The sequence below is a fragment of the Halichoerus grypus genome, chromosome 2 (genome assembly GCF_964656455.1).
Source record: "Halichoerus grypus chromosome 2, mHalGry1.hap1.1, whole genome shotgun sequence".
NCBI lineage: Eukaryota > Metazoa > Chordata > Mammalia > Carnivora > Phocidae > Halichoerus > Halichoerus grypus.
This window is the reverse complement of record NC_135713.1, coordinates 79993391-80020173: the sequence shown is the minus strand read 5'-3', so window position 1 is coordinate 80020173 and position 26783 is coordinate 79993391. Positions and strand designations below refer to the sequence as shown.

The 26783-nt window shown below is 35.1% G+C and overlaps 1 protein-coding gene across 13 annotated transcripts in view; it reads right to left on the bottom strand.

The window, feature by feature from the left end:
• The window catches only part of MCTP1 (multiple C2 and transmembrane domain containing 1), a 506871-nt gene that overhangs the window by 197872 nt on the left and 282216 nt on the right, over positions 1 to 26783 (bottom strand). For 7 of the 13 annotated variants that reach the window (XR_013445693.1, XM_078067054.1, XM_078067050.1 and 4 more), the window contains exons 6-10: positions 23834 to 23872; positions 15127 to 15186; positions 9635 to 9712; positions 4450 to 4620; positions 1340 to 1470 (exon numbers count right to left, since the gene is read on the bottom strand). Coding sequence is in view for 12 of the 13 variants with exons in the window: in XM_078067054.1 (XP_077923180.1) it covers positions 1340 to 1470; positions 4450 to 4620; positions 9635 to 9712; positions 15127 to 15186; positions 23834 to 23872 (479 nt within the window). In the remaining variant the exon portion in view is untranslated. The remainder of the gene's footprint in view (positions 1 to 1339; positions 1471 to 4449; positions 4621 to 9634; positions 9713 to 15126; positions 15187 to 23833; positions 23873 to 26783) is intronic. The other 6 variants (XM_078067058.1, XM_078067053.1, XM_078067051.1 and 3 more) reach the window with 3 other exon arrangements.

Here is a 26783-nt window from a genome sequence, read left to right as displayed (position 1 = left end):
AATGGATAAAGAAGATATGGTATATATATACAATGGGATATTATGCAGCCATCAAAAGGAATGAAATCTTGCCATTTGCAATGACATGGATGGAACTAAAGGGTATTATGCTAAGCGAAATGAGTCAATCAGAGAAAGATAAGTATCATATGATCCCACTGATATGAGGATTTTGAGAAACAAGACAGAGGATCATAGGGAAAGGGAGGGAAAAATGAAACAAGACGAAACCAGAGAGGGAGACAAACCATAAAAGACACTTAATCTCAGGAAACAAAAAGAGGGTTGCTGGAGTGGTGGGGGTGGGAAGGATGGGGTGGCTGGGTGATGGACATTGGGGAGGGTATGTGCTATGGTGAGTGCTGTGAATTGTGTAAGACTGATGAATCACAGACCTGTACCCCTGAAACTAATAATACATTATATGTTCATTAAACATTAAAAAAATATATATTTCAGAATAACAACAACAACAACAAAAAACAAAGAGATAAACACATTGGGTTGGATTCTTGCTTTTCTAGCATAAAATGCCCTTGATTATTATTGGTATGTATGCATTTCTTCAGGCTGTATGTTTAGAGACTTGGAATTCATGTGAACTGCAATGAGGAAAGAATATTCTAAACTAACAAACTCTTCTGTACATTATGCTTTATTTTAGTATTTGCGAGTTTTGATGTGTTTTGCCACAAAGATACACACATATCAAAAAATAAAAATAGGTTTTAAAGCAAGAAAACAATTCACAGAATTCAAGCAGTCATTTGAAATAACCTCGTCTTTGTGGAGAGATATCATTGAGCCTCACGATACCTCTTTCTTCACTTAGGTTAACATGGATCTGCATCCCTTACATGCTGCCATCACTAAAACTTGAGAACTCTACAGATTTATGAACCCCTAAGAGATTACAAAGATTCTCTACCTTGTAGGGAGGGGTAGGAAACAATGCATTTTATGGTCTCACAATATGCTTTAAGAAAAGTAATATTATCTCAGATCACTTTACAGACAATGACTGTGCTCTTTAAGTATCCTGCCTCAAATGAGATTCCTCTTTCTCAATTCCCATAACTTTTACACACAATTTTCTGACACCTGGAGAAAATTTCTAGATATCAAATTCAGATAGCCTGTCCATCAACTGGTCAAAACTGCCACCTACTGGTCAGTCTTCAAATCTATTTTTCCCTTGGCCCAAGCCTTGCTTTACCATGGTCAGATCCCTTCCTTCAAAATGGTAAAGGTCAATTACTATAACCAGACATAAAGCAATTATCCTTTTACCAATATTCACCATCTCTAGGGTAAACCAAAAATGCCAAATCGTACAAACCTGCCAATAAAATCATCCCTTTTCCCAGCGTCTTTGTCCCAGGCAGTGATATCAATAATCCCGCCTTTCTCTTCATAGAGATGAAAATCAAATTGTTCCCTCCACTGAGGATTCAAAGTTTTTGGCATAATCTGGAAAACAAAAAAAGTAATCGTTGTCACATAAATAGCAGTCTTTTAAAAAAATTTAACTCGAGGCATTAAATCAAAATTAAGGTACTATCTAGAAAAGCATGTGTGAGATTTGAACAAAAGCTTCCAGAAATGATGGAAATGAGTCATTTGATGTCTAGTATCTTTAATGCATATCATCTGAAGGAACCCTTGAGGCTATGTCCTGAAAACCAAAGGGCACCCCTTTGTCATCTTGAATAAGAGATGAGACGTATGAATTATACAGAAAAGGTAAATAGTCTATAAGTGAAATAGCTCACTCAGATACTAGCATTTATTTTACATAACCGGTTAATGCACAAAGACACAATTCGCAGTGTGTCATCTCATAATAGAGGGAGATGTGGATTCCCAGGTTTTTTTTTCCCCTTACTCCCCGCACACATGGGAATTCTGAGCTGAATACATGAAGAAACTCCAGACAATGCTCTATGGGAGCAGGAGGAAACAGCAAGTAACTTTGGGGTGGTCAGGCAAACATTTATGTTAGAATTAGAGCATTGATGTTTCATCTGCATTTTATATCTGGAGAAACTGAACCTAGAGTTGTAGTGACCGACGTTTTAGTATCTAGACTCTAACTCAGGTCTTTGATTAGAGCCTCAGATCTCTTCCCCAAAACAACATGCCAAAAAATGTTTGTGAATTAATATGAGTGTGTGTGTATAATCTCTATGTTGCAAATACAAAAAAGTTATCTTATTCGAAGTGCAATTTTGTAACTTTAAGTATTCAGATAAGACATCTGGTAGAATCAAGGAATAGAGTGACCCATATTGATGTGCTTTGAAATTTCATTCACCATTGGGTAAAACAACATTCATATTTGTTTCCCTATTCTTTCTTTTTAGCAGGAGGGCATGCAGTGGCCTTTTCTCTTTTGAATGTATAAGGGACAGATCTTCAGGTGTAAAGACTTCGAAAGCAATGAAGTATGTTATGGGCAAAGGTAATACAAATGAATCACAATTTTTAAAGTTCATAATCTGAAATTAATCAGCAATATATCATGAAAGAAAGAGCAAAGAGAGACACGTGTCCATAGCTGAGTTTCATATTTCATACCTAAAGAGCAGAACTATAAAAATAAGTAATGTTTTAAGTCTACCAGAACATGGAAATGATGTTAATTGATAAAGGACAAGATAGAAGTGGCTATAGGTACCTATTTTTGGAATCAGTAGTTTCTTTAAAATATGTTATTAAGTCCATGGCAGAAAAAAAAAAAGATGGCACTAGAGGATCCTATGATAATTCAAACCTCTCATTATTGGGTTCAGATGCACTTCTATGCTATTTTGGGGAATGGTCTGTCTTTCTTATTTGGCCATTAAGAGCCTAATTTTTCAGTTTCCTTTTTAAGGGCTGTCTTCCCTATATGATTTCCTTCAGGTCAGAAGTGGTGCCTTCCCCCTCCACGTGGGCCCTCAAGAAGGTAACCAATCAGCCTGTGAGCAGTTCTCACTGCCTACTAATGAATCAGCTCTGTGATATTTCTAACTACCTAGTTACTGATGAAAACTTCCTGTGCCAGAAGGAACCTAGGCAGGCTATTTATCAAAAGTTCTTGAAAATGATAATGTCAAAGTGAAGATATTCCCATCAAAGTAGAATGTGATTTTTAATACAAGACAGATATGATGAGTTGTCCCAAGTGATGAATACTAGCTGTAGAAGCTGACCATTTAAGAGGCTGTATTTGTTTTCGTTGTGGTTTTTCGGTTTTTTAAAAGTTTTTATTTATTTATTTAAGTAACCTCTACACCCAATGTGGGGCTCAAACTCATGACCCCAAGATTGAGAGTTGCATGCTCTTCCATCTGAGCCAGACAGGCCCCCCAAAAAGGTTGTATTTGGATACAACACAGATAAGACGTGTGCCACAAATCAACTATGACCACTATGACCTTTGCTAATTATTATTACTTCTCTCAATAATATGATACTAAGATGACTTTAATATAATATATTATTACTACTAATATAATTGTTATTACACAATATACTTATTACTGCTGCTAATCTTCTTTCTGCTATTACCATTTATTGAGTATTAATTATGGATGAGACAGTATTCCAAGCCCTTGACATGCATAACATATATTTATTCAGTCTATTCAATAACATTATTAGGTAGGCATTATTTTTTTTTATATTTTTTTAAAGATTTATTTATTTGTCAGAGAGAGAGAGCACAAACAGGGTGAGGGCAGGCAGAGGGAGAAGCAGGCTCTCCACTGAGCAGGGAGCCCAATACAGGACTCGATCCCAAGACCTTGGGATCATGACCTGAGCCGAAGGCAGATGCTTAACCAACTGAGCCACCCAGGTGTCCCTAGGCATTATTTTAATTCTCATTTTTACAGATGGGAAAACTGGGGCATGGAGAGTCAGAGTAACCTGCCCCATGGCACACCGCTAGTATGGGCAGCAGGAATTTGGCCCTTTGTTTTCTAAATAAATAAAGGAAAAAACTTGCAATCTGCATTGGTGTAAGTCAGTTGGGATAAAATGTTTCAGAGTAATGTACAAAGACTTTTGGTATCTTTACATGGTATGTAAAATAATGCTATTTGTAGTACTGATACCAGTACTAATTGTAATAATAATAGTAGCCAACACTCCACTCAGCATGTTATGCGCCAGTCATCAATTTAGGTTTGTTCCAGCTTTTTTTTTTTTTTTTTAAAGATATGTTCAACTCCTGTGTTATAGATAAAGAAGTTGAGACAGGAAAGTAGTTCACGCAAGGTCACACAGCACATTAAGTAAGAAACACCACAGTAGAGTTATTGGTCAGGTTTGCTGACCCGATATTCAAAAGAAGTTCTGTTAAGCATTTAAAAAAGTATTTAGTGTTTTCATCTCCCAAAGCATGGCCATTAACCAACCACTGCCTGCCAAATACTGACAGGAACACAAAAGAGATATAGTTACCTTGCTCTTATACTTCTGATGCCCAAGCCGGAACTTCACATAGGGGTCACTCAACCCATTTGAATCCATTGCCTTGAGGTCTCGTCCCTCAATCAAAGTGATGCTGACTATTCCTCTCCAAAGCTGTGATTTTCTGTGTACGTCTGATAGACGTAAACTTTGGGTCTGAAACTTTTGGTAAAGGAAAACAGAGTTAGCCTCTTGAGTTTTAAACCAAAATACCTCATTTGGCATTACCCTTTCTCCTGTTACGACTTTTTGAAAATAAAAAAAAATAGGTAGTTACAATTAAAAAAATAAACATAACTTACAGATTATTTATTAATTATAAAACCATCAATAAATGTGAAATTATCATCTCATGATAAATTTAAGGTTGCTGTTTAAAAGAGGCGAATGCTCAAAATAAAGTCGTTTTCCAACTCTTAAAATCACAAGATGTGGATACTTGAAGAATACCAGAGAATATATGCTTATGTGTCAAATACGCCAGTGTCAAAATATGTAAAAAATAAATATTATAAATACCAAAGGCCTCATCCACACTGTGATATTTAATTTTTAATTAGTTATGGTTTTTGAAGATCTCTTTTTCATGTTACCAGTTGGTTTTAGTAGTGAGTTTTAGTTGTAAGGTTAGTTACGAGTTCTGTGCAGACAATTAAAAACCTTCTTCATTGCTACGTTAGGAGACAACGGAGTTCCAGCGCACTAGGGAAGGTTCTGTAGGACAGAAAACGCAATCAATATGCCCATCTGAGGTGTCTTGCTTATGCTGAAACTTGCATCACTAATTTTAAAAATTACATATGTGATTTACATTGGCGGGTATGTTTCTGAAATTACTTCTCATTCTAGTTCTTGAACATGTCCCTTCATGATTTTTATTATGCTCAATTCTAAGTCACAATATTCAAGCCAGTGAACAAAGTTACAATTTTTGAAAATTAGGAAGCCTACCAGAAATGGCTGTGTAATCTTTTTGAACTAAACAGCACATACAACAAATCAAAGTAGCTAAAATGTTAAAATCTTTTCGATTTGGATTCAGAACCAAGAGGTACTATATTGTCAAGCATGTTTTTTTCACTTACAGTCATTTCATGAAGAAATTCAACATGTCTCTCCACCTCAAAGTTCTAAATTATAGATTAACTCTGCTTTCAGCCCAATTCCTTCCACATTAACATTATAAAGTTATAGCCTATTTTGTATAACTCCCTCTCTCACTTTGAATTCCTGCTTTTTTTCCTTACCACACTAACGCCATAGCCATTTTTATCTATCATGAAAAGCAATGCATTTCAGGTTGCTTTTATTAGGAAAATGAAAACTCCATTCTTCAAAAGGCAATACTTTTTATATTTGAACATTTTAATGGAAATCTTTATAAATCGCATTACCTGGTTCCCTGCCTTGGTGATCCCCAAATTTTGAACAACATTGCCTGGTGGCTCTGCCTTATTAATATCAACATAGGACTGCACCTACACACCCCATACCTCTGTGAGCTCCGAAAGAAGCGTTCAAGTGTGTTCTGGGGTGCTTTGGACTTTCACAGAACACCTGTAACTTCCACAGGACTCCACGCCCCACTTCAGCTAGAGTCCCTCTGCTCTCATGTTTCACACATTGACTTTCTGCATTGGCTTTTGTTTGAACCAAGGATTTATCAGATTAAAAAGTTTATTGCACCAAGTGACCTTGAAGGGGTTCTAAGATTTCATGCTACTTATTAATATATAATGCAGCAATAGATAACAGTGTATTTTTATTCATTTATTTTGTTATATTTCTATCTATCTATCTATCTATCTATCTATCTATCTATCTATCTAACCACTTCTGCTGCTCTTGAGATGGCCTCTAACTACCGACTCTAGAAAAACAGATTCTAAACTTTGGGTCTGAACGTTTTGTTAAGGAATGTAAGTGGCAAAGAAGGAAGGAAAAATGAATTTTTGATAAGAAAGAAGAAATAATTATCTTAGCAAAGGCCAAGGAGTTAATAACAACCCATTTACATAGAGCTATAAAATTTCAAAGTGCATGTGTGTGCATTTTATCACTTGATTCCCACTAAAACCCTCTGAAGTAGGAAGACAAGGCCTGCTATTTCCATTTTAATGATGAGGAATTTGAGGCTCAGTGTGGTTTGGGCTAATAGATGTTGGATGTTTGACTAGAACCCAGTATTTCTGACCTTTATTCCTGAGCTTCTCCCAATACTGGTCTTTGGGGTAGAGACTCTCTCCTAGGTTTAAAAGTAATCATGATTTAAGTATAATGTTCCTAATGTTCGTATAATGTTCCAGGGAGGTGAGTTGTTATATTTGAAATGACATTCCAGTCTAGATTTTCCTGCACAGTAATATGTGAAATCACCTTCTACTTTTCTCTTGTAGGAGCACATGCATTCATACTTACAAGACTTCAGCTTGTTGATGGATATACTTAATAACATTTTCTAGGCACTCTAGAAGTAGAAGTCTCACAGGGCACTCAGTCACATTATACGTGGGTACAATCTAGGCTACGCGGCACCTTCAATTAGCAATGCTAAGTTAGCTTCTCGAATGGTACTGAGTCTGAAACCCTTCCTAGCTTGCCCCTCCTTTCGTTTCTTACATGAGAACAGGAACTTTACTTAGAGGGTGGGAAGGAGAAAGAATGCTTTCCATGGGATCCTTTATGATTTCATAGAATAAAATGAACTTCATGGAGGCTTTACCTACTGCCATTCATTACAAAATTCTTTTCTATAACCTGGAAGAACATTCCTAAAACGAGTTGGAAAGCCAAGGGAGAGGAAGAGGAATATTGCTTCACACAAACAGGGTTAATGAATGTGGGAATTAAGGTGAACTGCATGAAAGATTAAAAGGAAAAAGGAGAGGGGGTCCCAAAGGCATACTAACCAGATACCATTTTAAAAGGAATTTTTCCATCTTCAATATTTTTATTTGTTAAAAATGAAGCTCCATAAGGGGTGCCTGGGTGGCTCAGTCAGTTAAACGTCTGCTCAGGTCATGATCCCATTGTCCTGGGAACCAGCCTCATGTTGGGCTCCCTGCTCAGCAGGAAGCCTGCTTCTCCCTCTGCCTCTGCACCCCCCAGCTTGTGCTCTCTCTCTCTCAAATAAATAAATAAATAATTTTTTTTAAAAAGAAGCTCCATAATTCATTTGTGATTTGATTAATACATAGTCATGAAACAGATAAATATTTAGTCTAAGTATAAAGAATAGGAACTTGAAATAAAATTATAAGGTAAAGGGGGAAGATAGAAAACTACACCACCAGTACTAGAAGAGACAATGACTTAACATAAGGACCCACTTGCATCTTTCTAGCAATTTCTGACTATGTGACTTAGGCATGTAGCTCCTTCTCTGGGCCTCAGTTTTCTTTTTTTTTCTTTCTTCCTTTTTAAAGATTTTATTCATTTATTTGTCAGAGAGAGAGAGAGAGAGACCACAGCAGGGGGAGCGGCAGGCAGAGGGAGAGGTTCCCCACTGAGCAAGGAGCCCAACGTAGGACTTGATCCCATGACCCTGGGATCACGACCTAAGCCAAAGGCAGATGCTTAACCGACTGAGACACCCAGGCATCCCTGCGCCTCAGTTTTCTTACCTATGGTTCTCCAGACTGTACTCCAGAGCTCCAAGTGTACTAAAAGCACTATTCTGTGTGTGTGTGGGGGGGAGGGAGTAAAGGGGGGTTAAGGGTGTCTGTGGGTAGGGGGGCCTGAATAGAAAACAGTATATCCAATAAACAGAAAAGATTTAACCTGCTTAAGATAGTCATTTATCACTTTTATTAATTTTTTAAATCAAAGTTTCGGGGAGCTCGTTGAAGGGATGGTGACAAATGGAATTCCACAACTATAAAAAAAAATGAAACTTTGAAAACCACTAGCGTTAATGCTCTTCAAGATACTTGCTGAGTCACTTGCTGCTCTATTTAAAGTTTCCTCCCTCTGTATAGCAAAGTTCTCAAAGTGTGGGCCACAGACCAATGGCATCGGTATCACCAGGGAGCTGGCTAGAAATACAAATTCTTTAGCTGCACCCCAGACCAACAGAATCAGAAGCTCTGGTTTACTCAGCCCTCACTCAAGGTCATTCTGATGCATGCTCAAGGGTGCGAACCCCTGCTTTAAAAGTTCTAAGGGTCATAGGCATTGGCCTTCTCCTATGTTCTAATTACTGTTATTAATTACTATAATTGTGAACATTATCCATTCTCTTGCATGGATACCATATATGCTAATTAAAGTCTTTCAGTCCTGTTTCTAAATTTACTGATTAGGATAGCAGGTTGGTCTGGATATTTGGAGAATTTCAAGAGAGAAGCAGGAGCCTACTGCCAAGTTGTGTTAAGATCATTTATTATTTCCTTCCTTTAGCGTTTTTTTTTTCTCATAGGATGTACTTAAATAACATATATTAATTGAAGTATTGATAATTAGTCAATCAAAAACTGCTTATTGAGCACTTAAATGGAAAGAGTGTTAGATCCAAGATATCTCTCAATAAAATTAACATATTAGAGCTGGGATTTAGTTATCTGAGATGTTTTCAATTATGTCCTTGTTGAAAGAGAATTCTGTTTGAGGAAAGAAATAGGAAGGAAGAAGAAAAAGGAAAAACAACCTAGCTTTGAAGTGAAGAACCAACACTGCAAAAGGAGGAAATAACCTTTGAACTTTTAAAGGACTAATTTCCAAATTTTAGCAGGCAGTTTGTTGAGATCAATGGGCCTGACCGTCCTGGATGTGATTCGGTTCTCGTGCAGCAGAGCTACTCGTGTATTTCCAACGTGCGCCCCACGTGATCCTCATGCACACTGAAGTCTGAGATCATTCTCCTAAGGAACATTCATCCAAGTTCGAACTTAATCAAGACTATCAAGACACTAGGTATCAATACCAATTTGAAATTCTGAGGCAATTAGTCAATGACCTGTATCGTTAGTAAGATTTTAGAATGGGTGAGTTGGCATCTTAAGGAGAATAATAGTTTATGCATATTATTCCTTGACAAGGAATTCAAGATTCAATTCCTCTTCATATGCATAAAAGAAGTTAGAATAGGGAATAGGTTTTCAGAACAGTAAATTAGCCATGAGAATTCACAGCCCATGCAAGCTCAGAAGGAATAAACAAACTGAACAATCGAACTTACTTGTGCATTTTGGTCATAAGTACTCTGAAGCTCTGCTCTGCAGAAGCCCAGGACAGGAAGAGCAGGCCTGCCGCACGTCTGGATGGAGATGAATGATCAGAGCTGTACAGGAAAGCTTTGGGGGCACTATCAACACTCATTTCAATCAGTGTTTAGCATTACTCTTCAAAAACACATTATTTGAAAAAAAAAAAAATGTATCGGCTCCCCAAGTCACTGTCAGAAAATGTCTTCTAGCACAATGAAGATAAATGCCAGTGCAATAATATAATTTCCGGCCACCATTTTCTTTAGCAGCATAATACCACAGTGGTCAAAAAAAAAAAAAAAAAAAAGGACAGAGATTAAACAGTGATGGACCGCTGCTGGAGTGTTTCAGGTTTTCATTCATAAGCATGGTAGCGAAAAGAAACATAGGAAGAGAAATCATGCAAAGAATCATTTCCCCAAGACTCCACTTCAGAATATTTAGGACACTGTTTCCAATGTCAAAAAAGTGATAAGGCCCCAGAATAATACATGTTACATGGATAGGCAACAACTATGATCACCTTAACTGCATCCCACATGCGAATCTTTTGTAATGATTAAAGAGATATCTCTAAAGAACAGAGAAATTTTGCCCCATGTGATCTACCCCATTTTCTCTTTGTTGCCCTTGTGCCTAAGAAAGCAACAAAAAAGTCCCTTTGTTGCTAAGACCAAGAGCAGCAAGAGATGGATTCAGAAAGATGCAGCTGAACAAGAAATACTGGAAGGAAATTATCATGATAAGCCAAGAGTTTGTATCAAATGACTAGAGCATCTAGACAGTTTCCAAACAATAAAATTATCATGAGATGAGAACATCAACAGGGAGGGTTAGATTCAGCCAATCTGAAAGATAGGTTAGATCATACACTAAGAAATAAGCATGTATTGAGCAACTTTTAAGTGCTAGGGTTTTCATACTCCAGTGTTTCTCATAACAGGCATTTTTAAGGTAAAGAAACTGAGGCACAGAGATGATAAATACCCTACTCAAAGCCAAATGGTTAGTGATTGGCAAGGCTGAGATTTGAATCTGTGGTTGCTGATACCTAATTGATCATTTTCCCCAGTATATCTCATGTATAGAACAAAGCCTAAGAGGTTCATAATACAAAAACAAAAAGGGAAATAACGTGTACAGGATTTGTTGAAATACTTTGACTCCTGTTTAGATAAAATATATCCACGGGTATCAGTTATTGAGGAAGTCTAATCAGGGACTTAGAGGAAGCAAAAGTTGGCAGGTGATAATAACTCTAGCATATATTGTTCAGTAAAGCATAGGAGAGTTAACTGTGCTCCATCATGAATTATCGCCTAGCATCTATTAATAAGGTGGTGAAGTTATAGAATTTCATAAGTAAATTGAGAACACTTCTATATTTCAATTCTGGTTATTAAAGCTTATTAATTCAATTCCTTGAAAAACCAGATCACTAATAGAAGGAGGTATCCTATTATTCTAGATCCTGATTAAAAAACAGATCAAAACCAAACCAATCTATCTAGATTTACCATGTGGCTAAAAACTACTCAGTCATATTAATCTTCTCCCTGATATGTGCAAATAATCCTTGGCTTTTGTTATCTTGGATTTTATTACCTGTATACAACCTAATCCTTCCAAATGAGACCCAGACCCTGTGAAACTGGAGTGAAAGACATCAGTGTGTCTTTACAATAGCTGTGTGTGGAGTCAGCTCACCTCTATTTTCAGCACAGAGGTGCACATGCTTTTATTTAATCAAATGATCCACGAGACACTACAAAGAAGGGATAATGACAGCCTAGAATGGCTGTTTTGTGCTGCAAAGCCTGAAGCGTGGAGCAATTATTAGCTCAATCTAGGCACAGGCATGGTCTATCTTTTCCTTTGCCTGCCGGGTTTATTCTAGTGAATTGCTCCTTGGTGATGAAGTCCAACAAGTAGATTTGTTCTACAGTCTATCCACCCTCTCAAAGCAGGATTGCCTTTACAGAAAACCTTCCCAGGGCTTTGTCCAGCCTAGTTTAAAGTGCCTCATGTAATAATAAGGCTTCGATCCCTTTTTTCTTAGAAGATGATTCACAGCACTATAATCTTTAGAGAAACTCTCCTGGTTTTTATCCTTAAACTTTCTTTCTTATTTCTGTTGCTTCTTGAAACAACTTAAGGTGTCAGGAAGCTATTTATGTTTACTTCAGATGCTTTAACTACCATCTCTAAACTTAACTGTGGCCAAACAAAAGTTCTTAAGCTTTTACGATGTTTGATCAAGTTATATAGTCATAGAAAATCATCATATATGTTGTAATCTTATTGGTTTGCTCAAGTAATGTATTGGTTTCCACCAATGATGTAAAGAAATAATGAGTCCTGGGTTTGACTTACACTTTTTCTTTTGAGACCTTTAATTAAATGTTACAAATACATTGTTTTCTGAGGGTCTTACTTTCCTACCTAAAGGCATAAATAATACCTCCACTTTTCTCGGGTGTATGTCATACATGGTTGAGTTGTTCAGAACATAAGCACTTCAGCACAGGATAACATTCTTGTTTGATAGAACCAATACTTCTCCTTGGTCTGCAGGGTCTTCCTTCAACCACACTTTGATTTGACCCTACCCTAAGATGGTGATTTGACATAATTCCTAACCGTTCTGTATTCTGTGCACTCTCTTGGGCCCATTTCATATTATGATCCATTTCTCCATTTCTATATGTGGTATCTTGGTATAGCCTAGCCTTCTCCATTTAAACAATCTTTTCTCTTTAATTCACTATAGTGTTCTCATAACATGGTTTGTTCAATTAACTCTCAGTCTTGAAAATCTAAATGTCTGGTCAATGGAGTTAACTGGGAAAAACTTAAATGTACTAAATATTTGAAGCAATTGCACTGTTATTATTCTTAATGGGAAGTTAAAAATCTTCAATGAAATTCTGACTTAGGGTAATTCAAGTGGCTTCACATAATGTTTGTTGCCTTCATGAGAAACGTGGTTAATTGCCATACCCACTGCTTAATGTTTTGTGTCCTAAGATGTCATGTTTTGATGAATTATAAATGTCATACCTTTGGAAAATTAGAATATCTCTGTATCACTTCAATCTTTTCTATTATTTTGCTCTCAAGAAAAGTAAGATCTACCAAGTAGCCTTGACATTTATTTAGCAAGTTCTCACCAGGATTCAGTTTCACTTGGTGTAATTCAGTTGCTCTCTCCAGGACACATGTATTGATCCTTATAAATAAGGTGATAAAAACTCACAAAGCACACACATGCTCCTCATGTAAGATTTTATCTGAGCTATTTAGGTTTTCTGCATATCTAAAAATGTCTACAAAAACCTCCCTTCATCCACATCTCCTCTAAACGTTAATCACAGTATAAATATTACCTGGGCAAAGAGCAATGAGGTCAGTTATGAGAGGACCTTTAAATGTGAATATGAAGGATCATACTCATCCAAAGTAGACTGGATCATGGGTTTTCAGATTCTGTAAGATGGGACCTCAAACATAGCAACACCACAGCCCTTAAACACATCCGTCTATCAGTGGGTTAAGGAGCTGTGGGGGAGAATGCAATTCTTCTTACATAATGCAAGAAGAATCTGAAAGGGGGTCAGTGAAGACAAACTAAGGGAAGGACTCTATTTCTACATCACATCTGTATTCATCATTGACCTGCAAGGAACTCAGTTGCTTTAAACAATTATATCTATGATATTCATAGAAAGAAAAATATTGTTCCTGATCTGTCATCCCATTTTTAGGTACATAAGGTCAATGGCATTACTTCTCTGGGCCTTAGTTTCGTCGGTGATAAAATAAATGAGCCCTAAAGGTTCTGCCTTTATGACTCACTTTGTTAGTTACTCAATAAATGCTCAGAAGACTCAACAAATGCTTAGACCACTGTACCTCAAATACAAAAAAGTTATATTTTAAATTTGTGTACTTCTTATTCTAAAATGAGACAGAGCAAGAGATTGAGAAAGGTTAGTACAGAATATTTAAGGATTAAAAAAAGAATATTTAAAGATGAACACAACCAAATGGAAAGTCCTGGTACATGGAATACTAATTTGGAAGTCGCAAAGTGGAAAGATGTTGAAAGAATCATTGGAAGGGAAACCCTTAAAAATTATTACTTATGCAATTGATCCTTGTAGCAAGGCTTCATTCATATGATCAGTTTGCACGTTGCCTGCATATAGAACAGATTCAACACAGAATACTCCTGAATTCTGCTCTCTTGGCAAAGAAGTATACTGTATGAATTTACCATACTTGTGAGTCTCAAGAAAAGAGAGACTAAATTTTTGCCAAAAGCCAAACTCCATTTAAGATAATGTGACAATTCAACAGCAGTCGCTCTGTGTTTTCATGGATAATGCATGAACATATCAAAGAAATTATTATTATTTTAGCAAAGACACAGAATAACATCAGTGAAGGCAGCCATCAGTAGACTGAAAGGAAATGAAGATTCTATAATAATTAAAATAAGCTCCCATCAATAAAAGCCCGCAAAAAAAAAAAAAAAAAGTGTGCGTGGAGGGAGCATAGCTATGATGAAGAGCGGCGGTTTATACTGGCTCGCTGCATGACTTAATCTAGTGCTGGCCGGTCTGCTTAAAAGACACTAAAACAAATCTTAAAGTTCTAAAGAGGAAAGGTAGTTTTCAGTCATGAGCAGTTTTAGAGCCAAGGAAAGAAAATGGCGAGGCCTGACAAGTATAGCATTTTCTCTGCAATATCTATTGCTAGGTAATCATGTACCAAATGTGAATTTTCAAAGAAAGAAGGAAACTCTCAGCAAACTAGTAAGTGCATTTGTAATAAATCGTGCTGTGCATAATGCAGAATTAGAGCAGAGCAAAAAGGATGACAGAGCTCGCTATGTGTAAGTCATGAAAGAGTAAATAACATTAAATTGCAATGGCATTTAAAACAAATTCTCTGTAGAATTTTCACTTTTTTCTTTATTTAAATCAAAAGCAGAGTTGCTGTTTTCTAATTCATAAGTTTTTTTTTTCCAAAGAAAGAACACTGATTATCTAGTATGTATATAGTATAAGATCACTGTAATGGAAGTAAATTTTTCTCAAACAGATGGAGCAGATTTTACAAGAAGGGAAAAAAAGAAACTGAATGGACCCTCTAGACAGCACCGTCGTCTTCCTGGAAGGGCTGTGGGCCTCTAGCTGGCAAGAATTTGGGATAAACTTGGTCCCACAAGGAACTGACTTCAAAAAAATATATTCGGTATATGAAGTTCTTAGTTTATACAAATGAAGAAATGAAAGAGTCACCCAAATGGCTTGGAATAAAAGTTAATAAAAAAGGCCAATTGAATACATTTTTCTGAGAGCCTATTTCAAAAAGTGAATTTCCTATTCCATATTTAACTTTCAAAATTACTATTCAAAACCAAAATCAAGAATATTAATATAAAGGATTTAGACATTACCCTCCAAAAGAAAGACTTCACAGAGAAATAAGATCCAACCACTTCATTTTCTGAGAGATCCTAAAAACAAACAAATATTTAGCTACATTTTGAAGTGTTTTTGAGAATACTTAATTAGCCCAACAAAATCAAAATGAACAAGCCAAAATTATATATCCTGATGACCCTTCTGATGTTTATAAACTGTTAGTTTTCTTCCCTTGAATAATTAAAGTTTTTTGTCTTATTCCTATCCGGTATCAATGGTAGTAAGTTTAAAAAGGATTCTTTCTGTCATTTTTAAGAATCTACTTACCTCTTTATTCTTAAATTATTGATTATTACATCTCAGAGTCTAACACTTTATTTTAGAAAGTACGACTGTTCAAACTGTAAGATTCTGAAGGAAGTCAGAAAATATTTTCCTTTTAACAAAACAAGTTAACACCATAGACCTTCAGAGCATTTTTAAAGAATGACAATAGAAATCTTATTTATAAACACACACCTAGTCAAATTTGGTTTAATGCCTTATTAAAAACTTCCTAGTTTTATGATATAATATAGAATATAGATAATGTAAGTTAACTTGAGCTCCACAAAAATAATTTTGACAAGAAATGAATACTGAGCAGGGTGGCAACTGGGCTGAAAACAAAGTCACAGATTCATGTTGGATATTTTATTACTAATCCTCAGACTTTCATAAAGTGAAACCAATTCAACTTTAGGAAATCAAAACCATAGTTGCTCACTTTTAAAGAGAACATTTGCATTACATGCATCCTTTACACTTGAATGTTTTGCATCCTGTCTCTGGGTGTCAGTTATGGTAAAATTATGGGAAACTGGGGACACTTACAGGGCAGTATTGACCATGGACACTGTGATGGAGAAGATGAAGTTTTGTAACTTATTTGATTACTCCGTGATTTTGCGTTAGCAGCTAAGATAGTAGTCCAGCACCTCACATGATGTCTATTGCATAGTAGGTGCTCAATAAATAATTTGTTGATTGTTAGTCACTTGGAGTTTCATTTGGTTAGGTATAGATATTCCTTCCAAACATGATAGCAAAAATCATATCAGAAAATAATAGTGAACTAAAATATTTAGGGTGGGCAGCAAGTTGAATAATTTAAATTTAGAACTAGAATTACATCAGAGATCATCTATACAATCTACCTGGTTTTTTTTGTTTTGTTTTGTTTTTTTAACATGAAACCTATTTCTCAACAAGATTAAGATCACTTTCCCAAGTTCCCTGCATAGGGTTTGGTCAGATAGCATGGCTAATGTCAGAGGTGACTGGGGAAAAGTCCGGAGTTTAAGACATCGCTTTATCGGCACTACAAAGCTATAATTCATTTACATTTACAGCTATGATTCTCATCTGTCACACTTAGCACACTGTCATATCAGTACCTCAAAAAAAAAAGAAAAAGAAAAAAGAAAAAAACACCAAGTCTCTTAAGAAACATATTTACATTTGGACATTGGGGCATGAACCTTAGATGGAATGATTGCAGTCTTTTTCGATGCTGTACATTGTTTAATGTGAAAAAAATCTCATTCTAGCTTTTACAAAGGATGCGTGTTTTTCCTTTTGTATTACCCATTCTCTCCTTACTTTGATTTCCAACTCTTTTGTAATTAAGCAGCATGTTTAACAACATGTGGAAAAAATTTTAAAGTATCATATTAAAGACACTGAAGTCTTGGAGTCTCCTTACACAAATAATTTCCCCAGAGCCAATAACACAACTTATGCAACTAAGAGTGAGTTTTATCTTAATGTAAAATATATTAAGGCAACTTAAACGGATGTGAAAGTATTGGCTTTCGACTCAAGGCAGTTATAACAAATAATATGACCATTAAACATTTAAAAGTCTTGTTAATTCATTTAAAGTTTAGGTGGTCTAAAGTGACTAATATTGAAAATGTACCAACTCCATACTTCCCATTGCTTCCTCAGATGAATACAGAGGTTAATGATCTAATTATGTGACTAGTATGCAAAGAGCAAGATGAGATTGATGAATTTTTTTTGTGTGTGGGGAGTTTTAATGATTAAGATTTAGAATGTAGGCTTCTCTGTTAAAATTTGAGAAACAAAAATATTAGCCACATTTGGATCCACCGAGGTCCCTAGGCTGTGCTTTTCATGCCATGTTTAATTACTTCTGTCATTATTCATCAACTAAAATTTATATTTCATTTTACAACCTACATTCTCATGTAAATTTAGGCCTTTATTTCAAATGGAACAACTTAATTTTCCTGTGGACCCTTACGCCATTTATTGCCTTGATGAATATAAAATCCACAGCAGATGAGGCAAGGCTTTTCTTTCATGAGAATTTCTAATAATAACAACAATAATAAGACACCTGGCATTATGATAAAGAGTTCTAAAAAAAAAGGCGATTTTATCAGGAGGGCAAGAAAAACCAAATGAACTGTTTGTGAATTTCAGAGAAGACTGGTCTTCCAATCATGGTTGTAGATATTTAGTTATACTTCAGTCTCCATCGAGACAAGAGGTTGATAAGGGAAGGAAAGTACCATTTTAAAAGTGCTAAAATTATAAAGGAAGAGCAAAAGGAAGCAAAACACAAAAACAGAGGCATCAAATTAATAGAGGAAAATTACTGAAGTTATCCTGAAATAATGAATTGCTGACTATTTCTGCTGAGGCTTTGAATTTATGAAAGTAGCAAGAACCATTGATAAAATCTTATTTAAATCTACTTTTTGCCTCTAAAACACCAATATACACTAAGAACATTTATCCTCAAAGATCAAAAATCCTACTATGAATCTAAAAAGTAACAAGATTTTAAATTGAAAAATCTAAAAGATATACTTTTTTCCCAGAGAAATAAACCTAAAGGACAGTTAATTTCTTTCCTAACAAAATGAATACGTTGCTGTTTTTTAGCCTCCTATTTAAATAAATCATAAAAACCTTTAAGGACTTTGTCATCAGATGAATAAGGATTAGCCACTAAACTTCAATTAATAGTGATATTTTTTATTGGTCTTAATGTGTACAGGGCTTTAAACACTTTGCATGTTTATTATAACTCAGCAATTCCTCAATACTCAAACACTCACCACAGATTTGAAGCCTGAGATTCAAATGTGAAGGTCAAGTCAGGTAGCACTCACACTACACAGCATATTTTAATAGGTGCACAATTTCCTTTTATCAATAACTCTTCGGGCATTTATGAGGTTAAAAATAAATAAATCCATAAGTAAATAATTTTCGTAGGCTTTCCTGGTCTGACTGCAATCACTGTTTATCAAAGCTACAGCTCTTAGATGCTCCCACTAAGTTGGATATGCCTATTGATCGTTATGTAACTGAAAACAGGGGCATGAAGTAAGTAGAAATGGCGCTGAAATGCTACTTTCCTGTTTTCTTGGTTACTCAGATTGGCATTCATATCATTTATACTCATTAAACACAAATATGCAACTCCAACTGTCCACCTAAATATTTCTGATGAGAGACAGACAATCTCAGCTCCCCAGAGGACATGCCCTGTAACTGAAGGCTGGCCTTGCTTTGTCTTTCATTTTCCTAGAAATTTTAACTTATCTTTTATTTGTGTGTTAGTGTGTGTGTATAAACACATACATGTGTGTGTGTATACTGCTGTCAACCAGGGCTTCGAAAGCAGAATCTTCACAAAATGATGATTTATTTTCACTGTAGATATTTAGGGGACTTTAAAACCAATAAATCTCTCAGTCACATTCAATTATATATATATATATATATATATATATATACACACCACATATATACATATATATGTTAGATATATCTGATGTATATTATATATATACAAATACATATCTTTGAATTAGGAGGCAATAGAATCTTGCAAACCAACCCTTAGCTCCATTATCCTGGAGCCAAGTTGTATTGGTTCCTGCCCTTTGATCAGTCCAGAAAGAATCTTGGGAAATTGTCAGCTCACTGGGTAACACATATTAACAATGTGAAGGCCAATCAACGGCCCACAATTAAACATTTTAGGGCTAGCATGCAGGTGTCACGGCATTCACGCTCTGCTTGAGATTACATGTTGTCCTTCCACTTTGGGCCAACTCATACAGATTGGCTCCCTCAAGGACCCACAATATTTAAAAAATTCAACAAGAGTGGCCACATACATGTAAAGCCACTGTTACAGCAAATCCCGGTAGTTATGAATTATAATATATAAGAATGTATGATATTTTATACCTGTGGGAAAATATTGTCAAAGCAGCAAGAAAAAAATCATCTCAACATAAAACTTCATTGTGGCTCCATGTATTTTGTGGGATAATCAAATATTTACTGGCATTATGCTATCTCTATTTTAAATAAACTTACTACAAATTTTAGGAGTTTAGTGGATTGAGGTAAAAATAGTCTTTTATAGTAGAAATGCTCATGCTATTTGCCCTTTGCTGCATTTTGGAATCTCAGAAGCCTTAATTATGAGGTTGACTTGATAGCAAATAATACAGATTTGGGAGTATAAACAGTGGTAGGGATTTCTAAAAGAATTATATATTTCCTTTGAAAATATGTAAACCATCAAATTTTTTTCAAAGATCTATGCATAATAATTTGAAAAGCCATCTGGATGACTCACAGTTGAGAGAGTCAATGACCAAGAAAGTTTGCGTGTTTTGCAGGTTTTAAAAAATCATCTATTTATTATCAGAATATGAGGTGTTTGGAGAAAGAACCTGATAATTGTTAAATAATGACTTTTTTTTCACTATGTCAGACTGACTGTGTGAGATACTTAAAAATGCGTTAATCTGTTTCTCTAGCGTTTCTTAAATTAAAGCACTTAGAGGTTTTCACTGATGCGTTTTTAATCTGCCATCCAAGGTGTCAGGTTTAACTATGCCCTGCAGACTTAGAGTTGAAAGTGTTCTCTAGTTTAAATTAACAATATCCTTGCCAAAAGTCTTATTAAAAATCGCTTCATTCACCAGCGAATAAAGTGTTTTATAGTTCATTAAAATTATGCTAAGTGATTATAATAAAATCTTTATAAAAAAGATATATTACTAAAAAAATAAGCCATCAAGTAACAGAAGATATGCTAATGAGACATGATCACATAGTCCATATTATATTGTTCAAAGGATGAACTCTTCTTAAAACATTTCTAAACTGTTATTGTTGAGAATATGAATTGCAGTGTGTATATCTTTATATTATCACAATGGTTATGTCTCATGTAATTAAAGTGATTTATTGAAAGCACATAAGCTTATTATCACACTCATCGATAAACTAATTATTCTCCATTAAAACACATACACACACATGATTTAGTGTAAAATCATTTCTGCTTCTGTCTGTCTGATAGAGGCAATTATTTCATTATTTTTTTCTATTTTTTGACTGACCCCACAAAATTTATTCACAAAACACATATACATCTTCTCTTCTGAGCTCATGAAACTTTCTTGTTGAATAATTTAACCTTAGAATAAATTATCAATGATAAAGCTTCTTCTAAAGAATAAAATATTGCAATAATTCAAAGCATTACCATTTCTCTGCCAAAATGCATTTTGTCATGTAAGTATAACTCTTTGACCAGGATAATTATTCAGTTGCCCAAGTTTAGGGAGACATTGATCCCTTTCTTATTAAAATAACATTTTTCTTTAACAGCTGAGTGTGGGGCAGGATTACAAATGTGCAGCATGGAAAGTAAGCTTGTGGAAAATCGGAAGGAGAGTTTTAAAGGATGTTATCATCCCCAGAAGAGGAGATATGATGGAATTCATAATTATTTACTGGTTAACATACCACTCAAATATAGCATGTATTTTATACAGTCTTGCTTCTCAGAGGTAAATGCAGGTGTATTTCTTTTCCTACTTGTCATTGGATGGTAATACAATTACTCTAAATAACATGTAAGTCAGTCCTGAGCAGCAGTTACAATTTCCTGCCCTCAAGTTGGCTATTCAGCTCTTGTTTTCAATAGTATATACAATCCTGCATTACAAGAGTGCCACAAATAATATAATTTCCATGGAAAGAGGCGATTATTGGCAAGATGACGAAAATGATGAACAGATATTTAAGTAATGGGAAACCCCATGAGCTGATTCACTTGTATACCAGGGAGATGTGCATATTTAAAAAGTAACTATGTCAACTTAGTTTTCCCTCTCTATGGTCATGTCACTTCTGAAAACAGAAGAAAACAAGAAGAGGAAGAAAAACTGTACTAGAGAGAATATCTAGCAACGTTATCTGACTATATTTAAGTCTTGGCCACAAAGTTCATAATTCTCAGGTTTTATAATCACCATTGGTACTCACAGATAGGCTTCATATCAAAGCCCTGCTACAGAAAAGCAGGAGACCCCATTCTCATAAATCAAGATTCCAAAGATGAAAATGACCTGTTTATATGAAAAATTCACCTTTGACTTTGAGGACAGTTGTATCAAATATAAAATACCTATGTTTAAATGTAATGCAAATAAATTATATCCTTTTTCCAAAAATAAAGAGGAAAAAGATGTAGACACAAGGGGAAGGTTGAAATAATTAGAAAAGGGATACATTTCCACAAAATGGTAACATGGTAATACATAATGCTACATAGTATAGCCACTCATCCCTTAGTTTCTCCAGAAGCACAATCTGCTTGAACATCACCCTTCTTCATTTTATCCCTGGAGGATGGAACTGGGGAAGCAGTTTCAGTGTGTGTGAAGGATGGCGGACTATGTGGTCACTGAAGTTACAAACTTTCCCCAGATTTTGAATTTGACACTCTGTTCTTATCACACTAATATGGATGAATACAGCAAATATTTTAGGGGACGGTGATGATTTGAATGAATTACCAGGTGTTCAGTATGTTCTCATAGAAAAAAACTAAATGAGTGAACTGATTTTCCTTTACTCAGCATTCAATATCCCTATTAAATTTTATACAACTGAAAATCCCTTAGGCTAAAAACCCCAAAGACATATTACCATACAAGCTAAAAATAATTTGCCAAGTACCCCAATAAGTGCAGAGCCAGACACAGGGAATTCTGTATCTTCAATGGTGAGCCAGAAAAATGTACCAGTCTGAATGTACAAATGGCTTATTAATAATAAATTAAAACTTTAAGAATTTTAGATGTAAAAATAGTGTTGAACAGATGTTTATTATTCATTTTAATTTGTTTGTAGACCAAAGGAAAAGATGTGGATTTATGTTTACTTAATTTATCATTAAAATTAAATTTAAATATGAATTATTTAAAGAAGAATAAATTTATTCTTTCTTTTATACTACAATAAAATAGATCATTCTTACTAATTAATACTAAATATAATATCCTGCTCTAGCATTATGTCTTAACTACATCTAGAAGAGAAAATATTGATATATATTAATGTATTACATCATTTTTACACAGGTATGTCATAATATAGACACAGAATGAGGAAAGCCAAATTATATCACTTTTAAAAAATACATACTTTTCATATAATACTAATTTTGAAGTACAATTACAAAGAAAAACATGTAATACAAACATGAACAGTGCAAACATTTCTTTAAGACTTTTTGAAACTTTATTTTGGTCAATAAAAAAACACAGTGAATACTAAGTCAGAAATACTCAGCAACTTTCTTTAATAAATGCTTTTCACTTTATTAAAATATAAAGGTGATTTTTAATGTGGCCCTGACCTTTTTGTGAGCCAAGTTATCTTGCAGTCATTAATACTATAAGAATTGAGAAGAAACTGTACAGTAAGAAATACTTGTTAAAGCAAATTCAGACATTATCATACATACAAAAACATTTTGATGTATTGTCTAAATTCACAGTAATAAAAATGACAAAATTAAAGAAAAATTTAAGTAATAGCATGATTCAATCAGAATGGAAAAAAAAAAGATTGTCATGTTCCAGGGTCTAAAAAAATTACTCACTATTAAAAATGAATACTGACTTTTTAAATAGAAATTTGAACAAAGAAGATCTTTACAAATAAAATCCCTTTATTTCAAGGACTCTGCATATAAAAGTCAGTTTCATCTTGGTATTTATTTGTGTCCACGAGTGGTACCACCACTGAACAAATGAGAAGCTTAATTTAGATCTTATATATTTTACAAGTTATAAGAAGAGCCAGGTCTTTGTAGGTTACAGGAACCATAAACTCCTCTCACTCCCAAGAGCCATTTATTTCTTGAAGGGAGAAGAGGCCATGATGGAAAACTCTTCTTGCTATAGACTCCAAAGACGTAGTACTAGAGGGATTTTGAGTTTACAGAACCTCAGACTCAATTTTCAGTGGACAAAGACAGAGAGTTACATGAATCTTCCTTCTCTCTGGACTGGTCTCTACCCTAACCCAGCCATTTTATTCCTGATCTGGAGCAAAGACATTTTCTAGACCCTGTGGCACACACAACAGAAACCAGATGCTGAGAATGATGCTGAGAAGGGGACCAGGCATTAGCAAGAGGATGATGTGGATGTGAGTGATCAGTGTGATTTCTAGTTACTTAAGAAGCATCACATGATTTGCTTGAAGTTTATGGGAAAAAAATAACAAGAGTGATGAAATCCTGTAGTACAGTTTGAAGAGGTGTGAGAGAGATTTGAAAATGCAGTTGATAGTTCTTCTCAACAAGAAAAGCTGAAAGATCACATGCTAAGCCATTACCTTACTTGATCTTTTCCAGCTCTTCCTCATTAGCATTGTCTGTAAATGAAATAAAGCATTTTCATTATCTTATGACTCAAGTACAGAATAGGGCAGCCAGCGGTTTTCTAGAGAAAGCTTAACATTTAAACGGCAGTTTCCAGCAACAAGTATACAAGACAAAACTTGTTTATCACATACACACAGCTAGAAGGAGCACCTTTAACATTCAAGCAGTCTTTCTGGTGAGAGTTCATTTGCTTTATTCTTTTGTAGACAGAAATGAGACAGTATTTTTAAATAGAATGGAAATTTTGAGATACCTTAATTATTGGTTGGGAAAAAAAAACTCAAAACCTCTTATTGAGTCTCATGATTGGCAATTGTTCCCTTTGGTGATGGAGGTTAAGGATGTACGATGACTTTACCAGGTAACTTTTCTCTTCAAACATGTTCAAAAGTCTGTCGTTTTGGTGGCATCTTAGAATTATCTCTGCTTCCAGTTAATCTTTAACTATATTGGGGTCTACAAATGTTTTCAATTGTGAAAAAATGCTACATTAGTCTATCTTCCTGCTAAATGTTCAGCCATAACATGTCCTTTAAATCAGTTTTTTCTTTTTCTTTTTTTTTTTTAAGATTTTATTTATTTGACAGAGAGAGAGAGACAGCAAGAGAGGGAACACAAGCAGGGGGAGTGGGAGAGGGAGAAGCAGGCTTCCTGCTGAGCAGGGAGCCCGATGCGGGGCTCGATCCCAGGACCCTGGGATCATATGACATAAGCCGAAGGCAGATGCTTAACGGACTGAGCCACCCAGGCGCCCCTTAAATCAGTTTTTTTCTGTCTGTGTGTTTCACAGTAAGTAGTAATTATGGCTACAAGTTATTTAAGGCTAATGGAGATCTTTAATGAGTGCCCAAGATCAGTGGTCTCTTGTATAAAGTAAGTCATAAAAATCCAAAGATCTTTTATTTACTCTCCAGTTTTAAATTTTTCTCAGTGAACACTGAGGTATTAACTTCCTGATTAACCCTCTTTACCCTCTCTTATCTTTAAGGCCGATGAAGTAGAGAATAGGGAATATTTGGAGAAAAGAATATAGAGATTGAAATGCTAGTCATATTTGTACATCAAGGAAGCATACTGGTGCCTTTAAGAAATATATCTCCTTCAGCAGAATTTACTATAAAGCAGGACCATTTCAGAAACTACTCATAAATTACAAAAATACGACAAAGGAAAGATTTTAATATAAGATTAAGTCATATAGAAGACAACCTTTGGCCTAAACCAAGACAATGGAATTACATAGAAGTTCTATGGTAGGAAATGAGAACATCATAAAATTGTCAAAGATAAGGATTCATTTGTCTTCTTTGTAGATAGTGGTTTTATAAGTTATATTTTCCCTGTATATCCTCTGTGTTAAATATTGACCAAAATATGGAAGAGTGATAGATTTCCTAAGGTTACAATAATTCCTAATTTTTTTTTTTTGAATGGAGCCAGGAAAGCAAAGCATTGTTATCAAACACTATTTATAGAAATATTTTATATGTTTTCTAAGTACTAATGTGCAATTGATTTTGAAGCAACAAAACCCACCATTGGGTTGTGGAGATGGTCATGTAGTGGCCATGTAATAAATACTTGTTGTTGATCTTAAGTGAGTTACTGTCATCAGCATCACCACCACCACCTTCTCCCTTATCACTGAAAGGCAACTGGAAACCAAATACTTTCATGGCATGCCATATTCACAACAACTCTACCAGCAGGAGTCAGACAATAAATGCTCAACTTTCTCAGAAAGCAGAGTTTCAATGAACAAAGAATGATAATTCCTAGAGATAACATTTTCAGTCAAATCAAGTGAGAACAACTAAGATAAATCAGAAAGTAAAATCTCATAGCTCATGGCCATTTATTATCATCATCTAGTTTCTAAGAATCTCCTAAAATTCCATTCTGTAAGGGGCTAAGAGCATGAGGAAGAGTTCAATCTCAGGGCAACACTACTCAGTATAACACACATTCACTACTGCTGCTCAAAACCACATCCCCTGACTCAGAGCCACTGCATACAATAGCCCTTCAAGATGTAAAGCTAACTATAGGATTGGTATTTTTCCCGTCTCTCAAAACTGGCTTTACAAATAGGCTGCATGGTATCATTTTTCAGAATTGAGACACTGACACAAACAAAAAGTCAACAATTGCCCTGAGTATAAATATGAAAGATCTGGCAGTTATGGGGACAAATTCATCATTTTCCTGATTTGGTTTCTAGAATTCTATTATTAGATCCACTGACTCTCAAAATGTCCCTAGATTTTTTAAAATTATTTTATTTATTTTTTTCATCATGCTAAGTATATTCTTTAATCCCCATCCCCTATTTCACCCATCCCCCACCACGCAGCTGCCCTCTGGTAACCATCAGTTTGTTCTCCATAGTTAAGAGTCTGTCTCTTAGTTTGTCTCTCTCTCTTTTTTCTTTGCTCATTTGCGTTGTTTCTTAAATTCCACATATGAGTAGATCATATGGTATTTGTCTTTCTCTGACTGACTTACTTTTGTTTAGCACCGTACTCTCTAGCTCTAACTCTGTTGTTGCAAATGGCAAGATTTCATTCATTTATTTGACTGAGTAATGTTCCACTGTGTATATATACACCACATCTTCTTTATCCATTCATCAATCAATAGACATTTGGACTGCTTCCATAGTTTGGCTATTCTAAATAATGCTGCTATAAACAAGGGGTGCATGTATCCCTCTGAATGAGTGTTTTGTATTTTTTGGGTAAATATCCAGTAGTGCGATTACTGGATCATAGGGTAGTTCTATTTTTAACTTTTTGAGGAACCTCCATACTGTTTTCCACAGTGGCTGCACCAGTTTGCATTCCTACCAACAGTGCAAGAGGGTTCCTTTTTCTCCACATACTTGCCAACACTTGTTGTTTC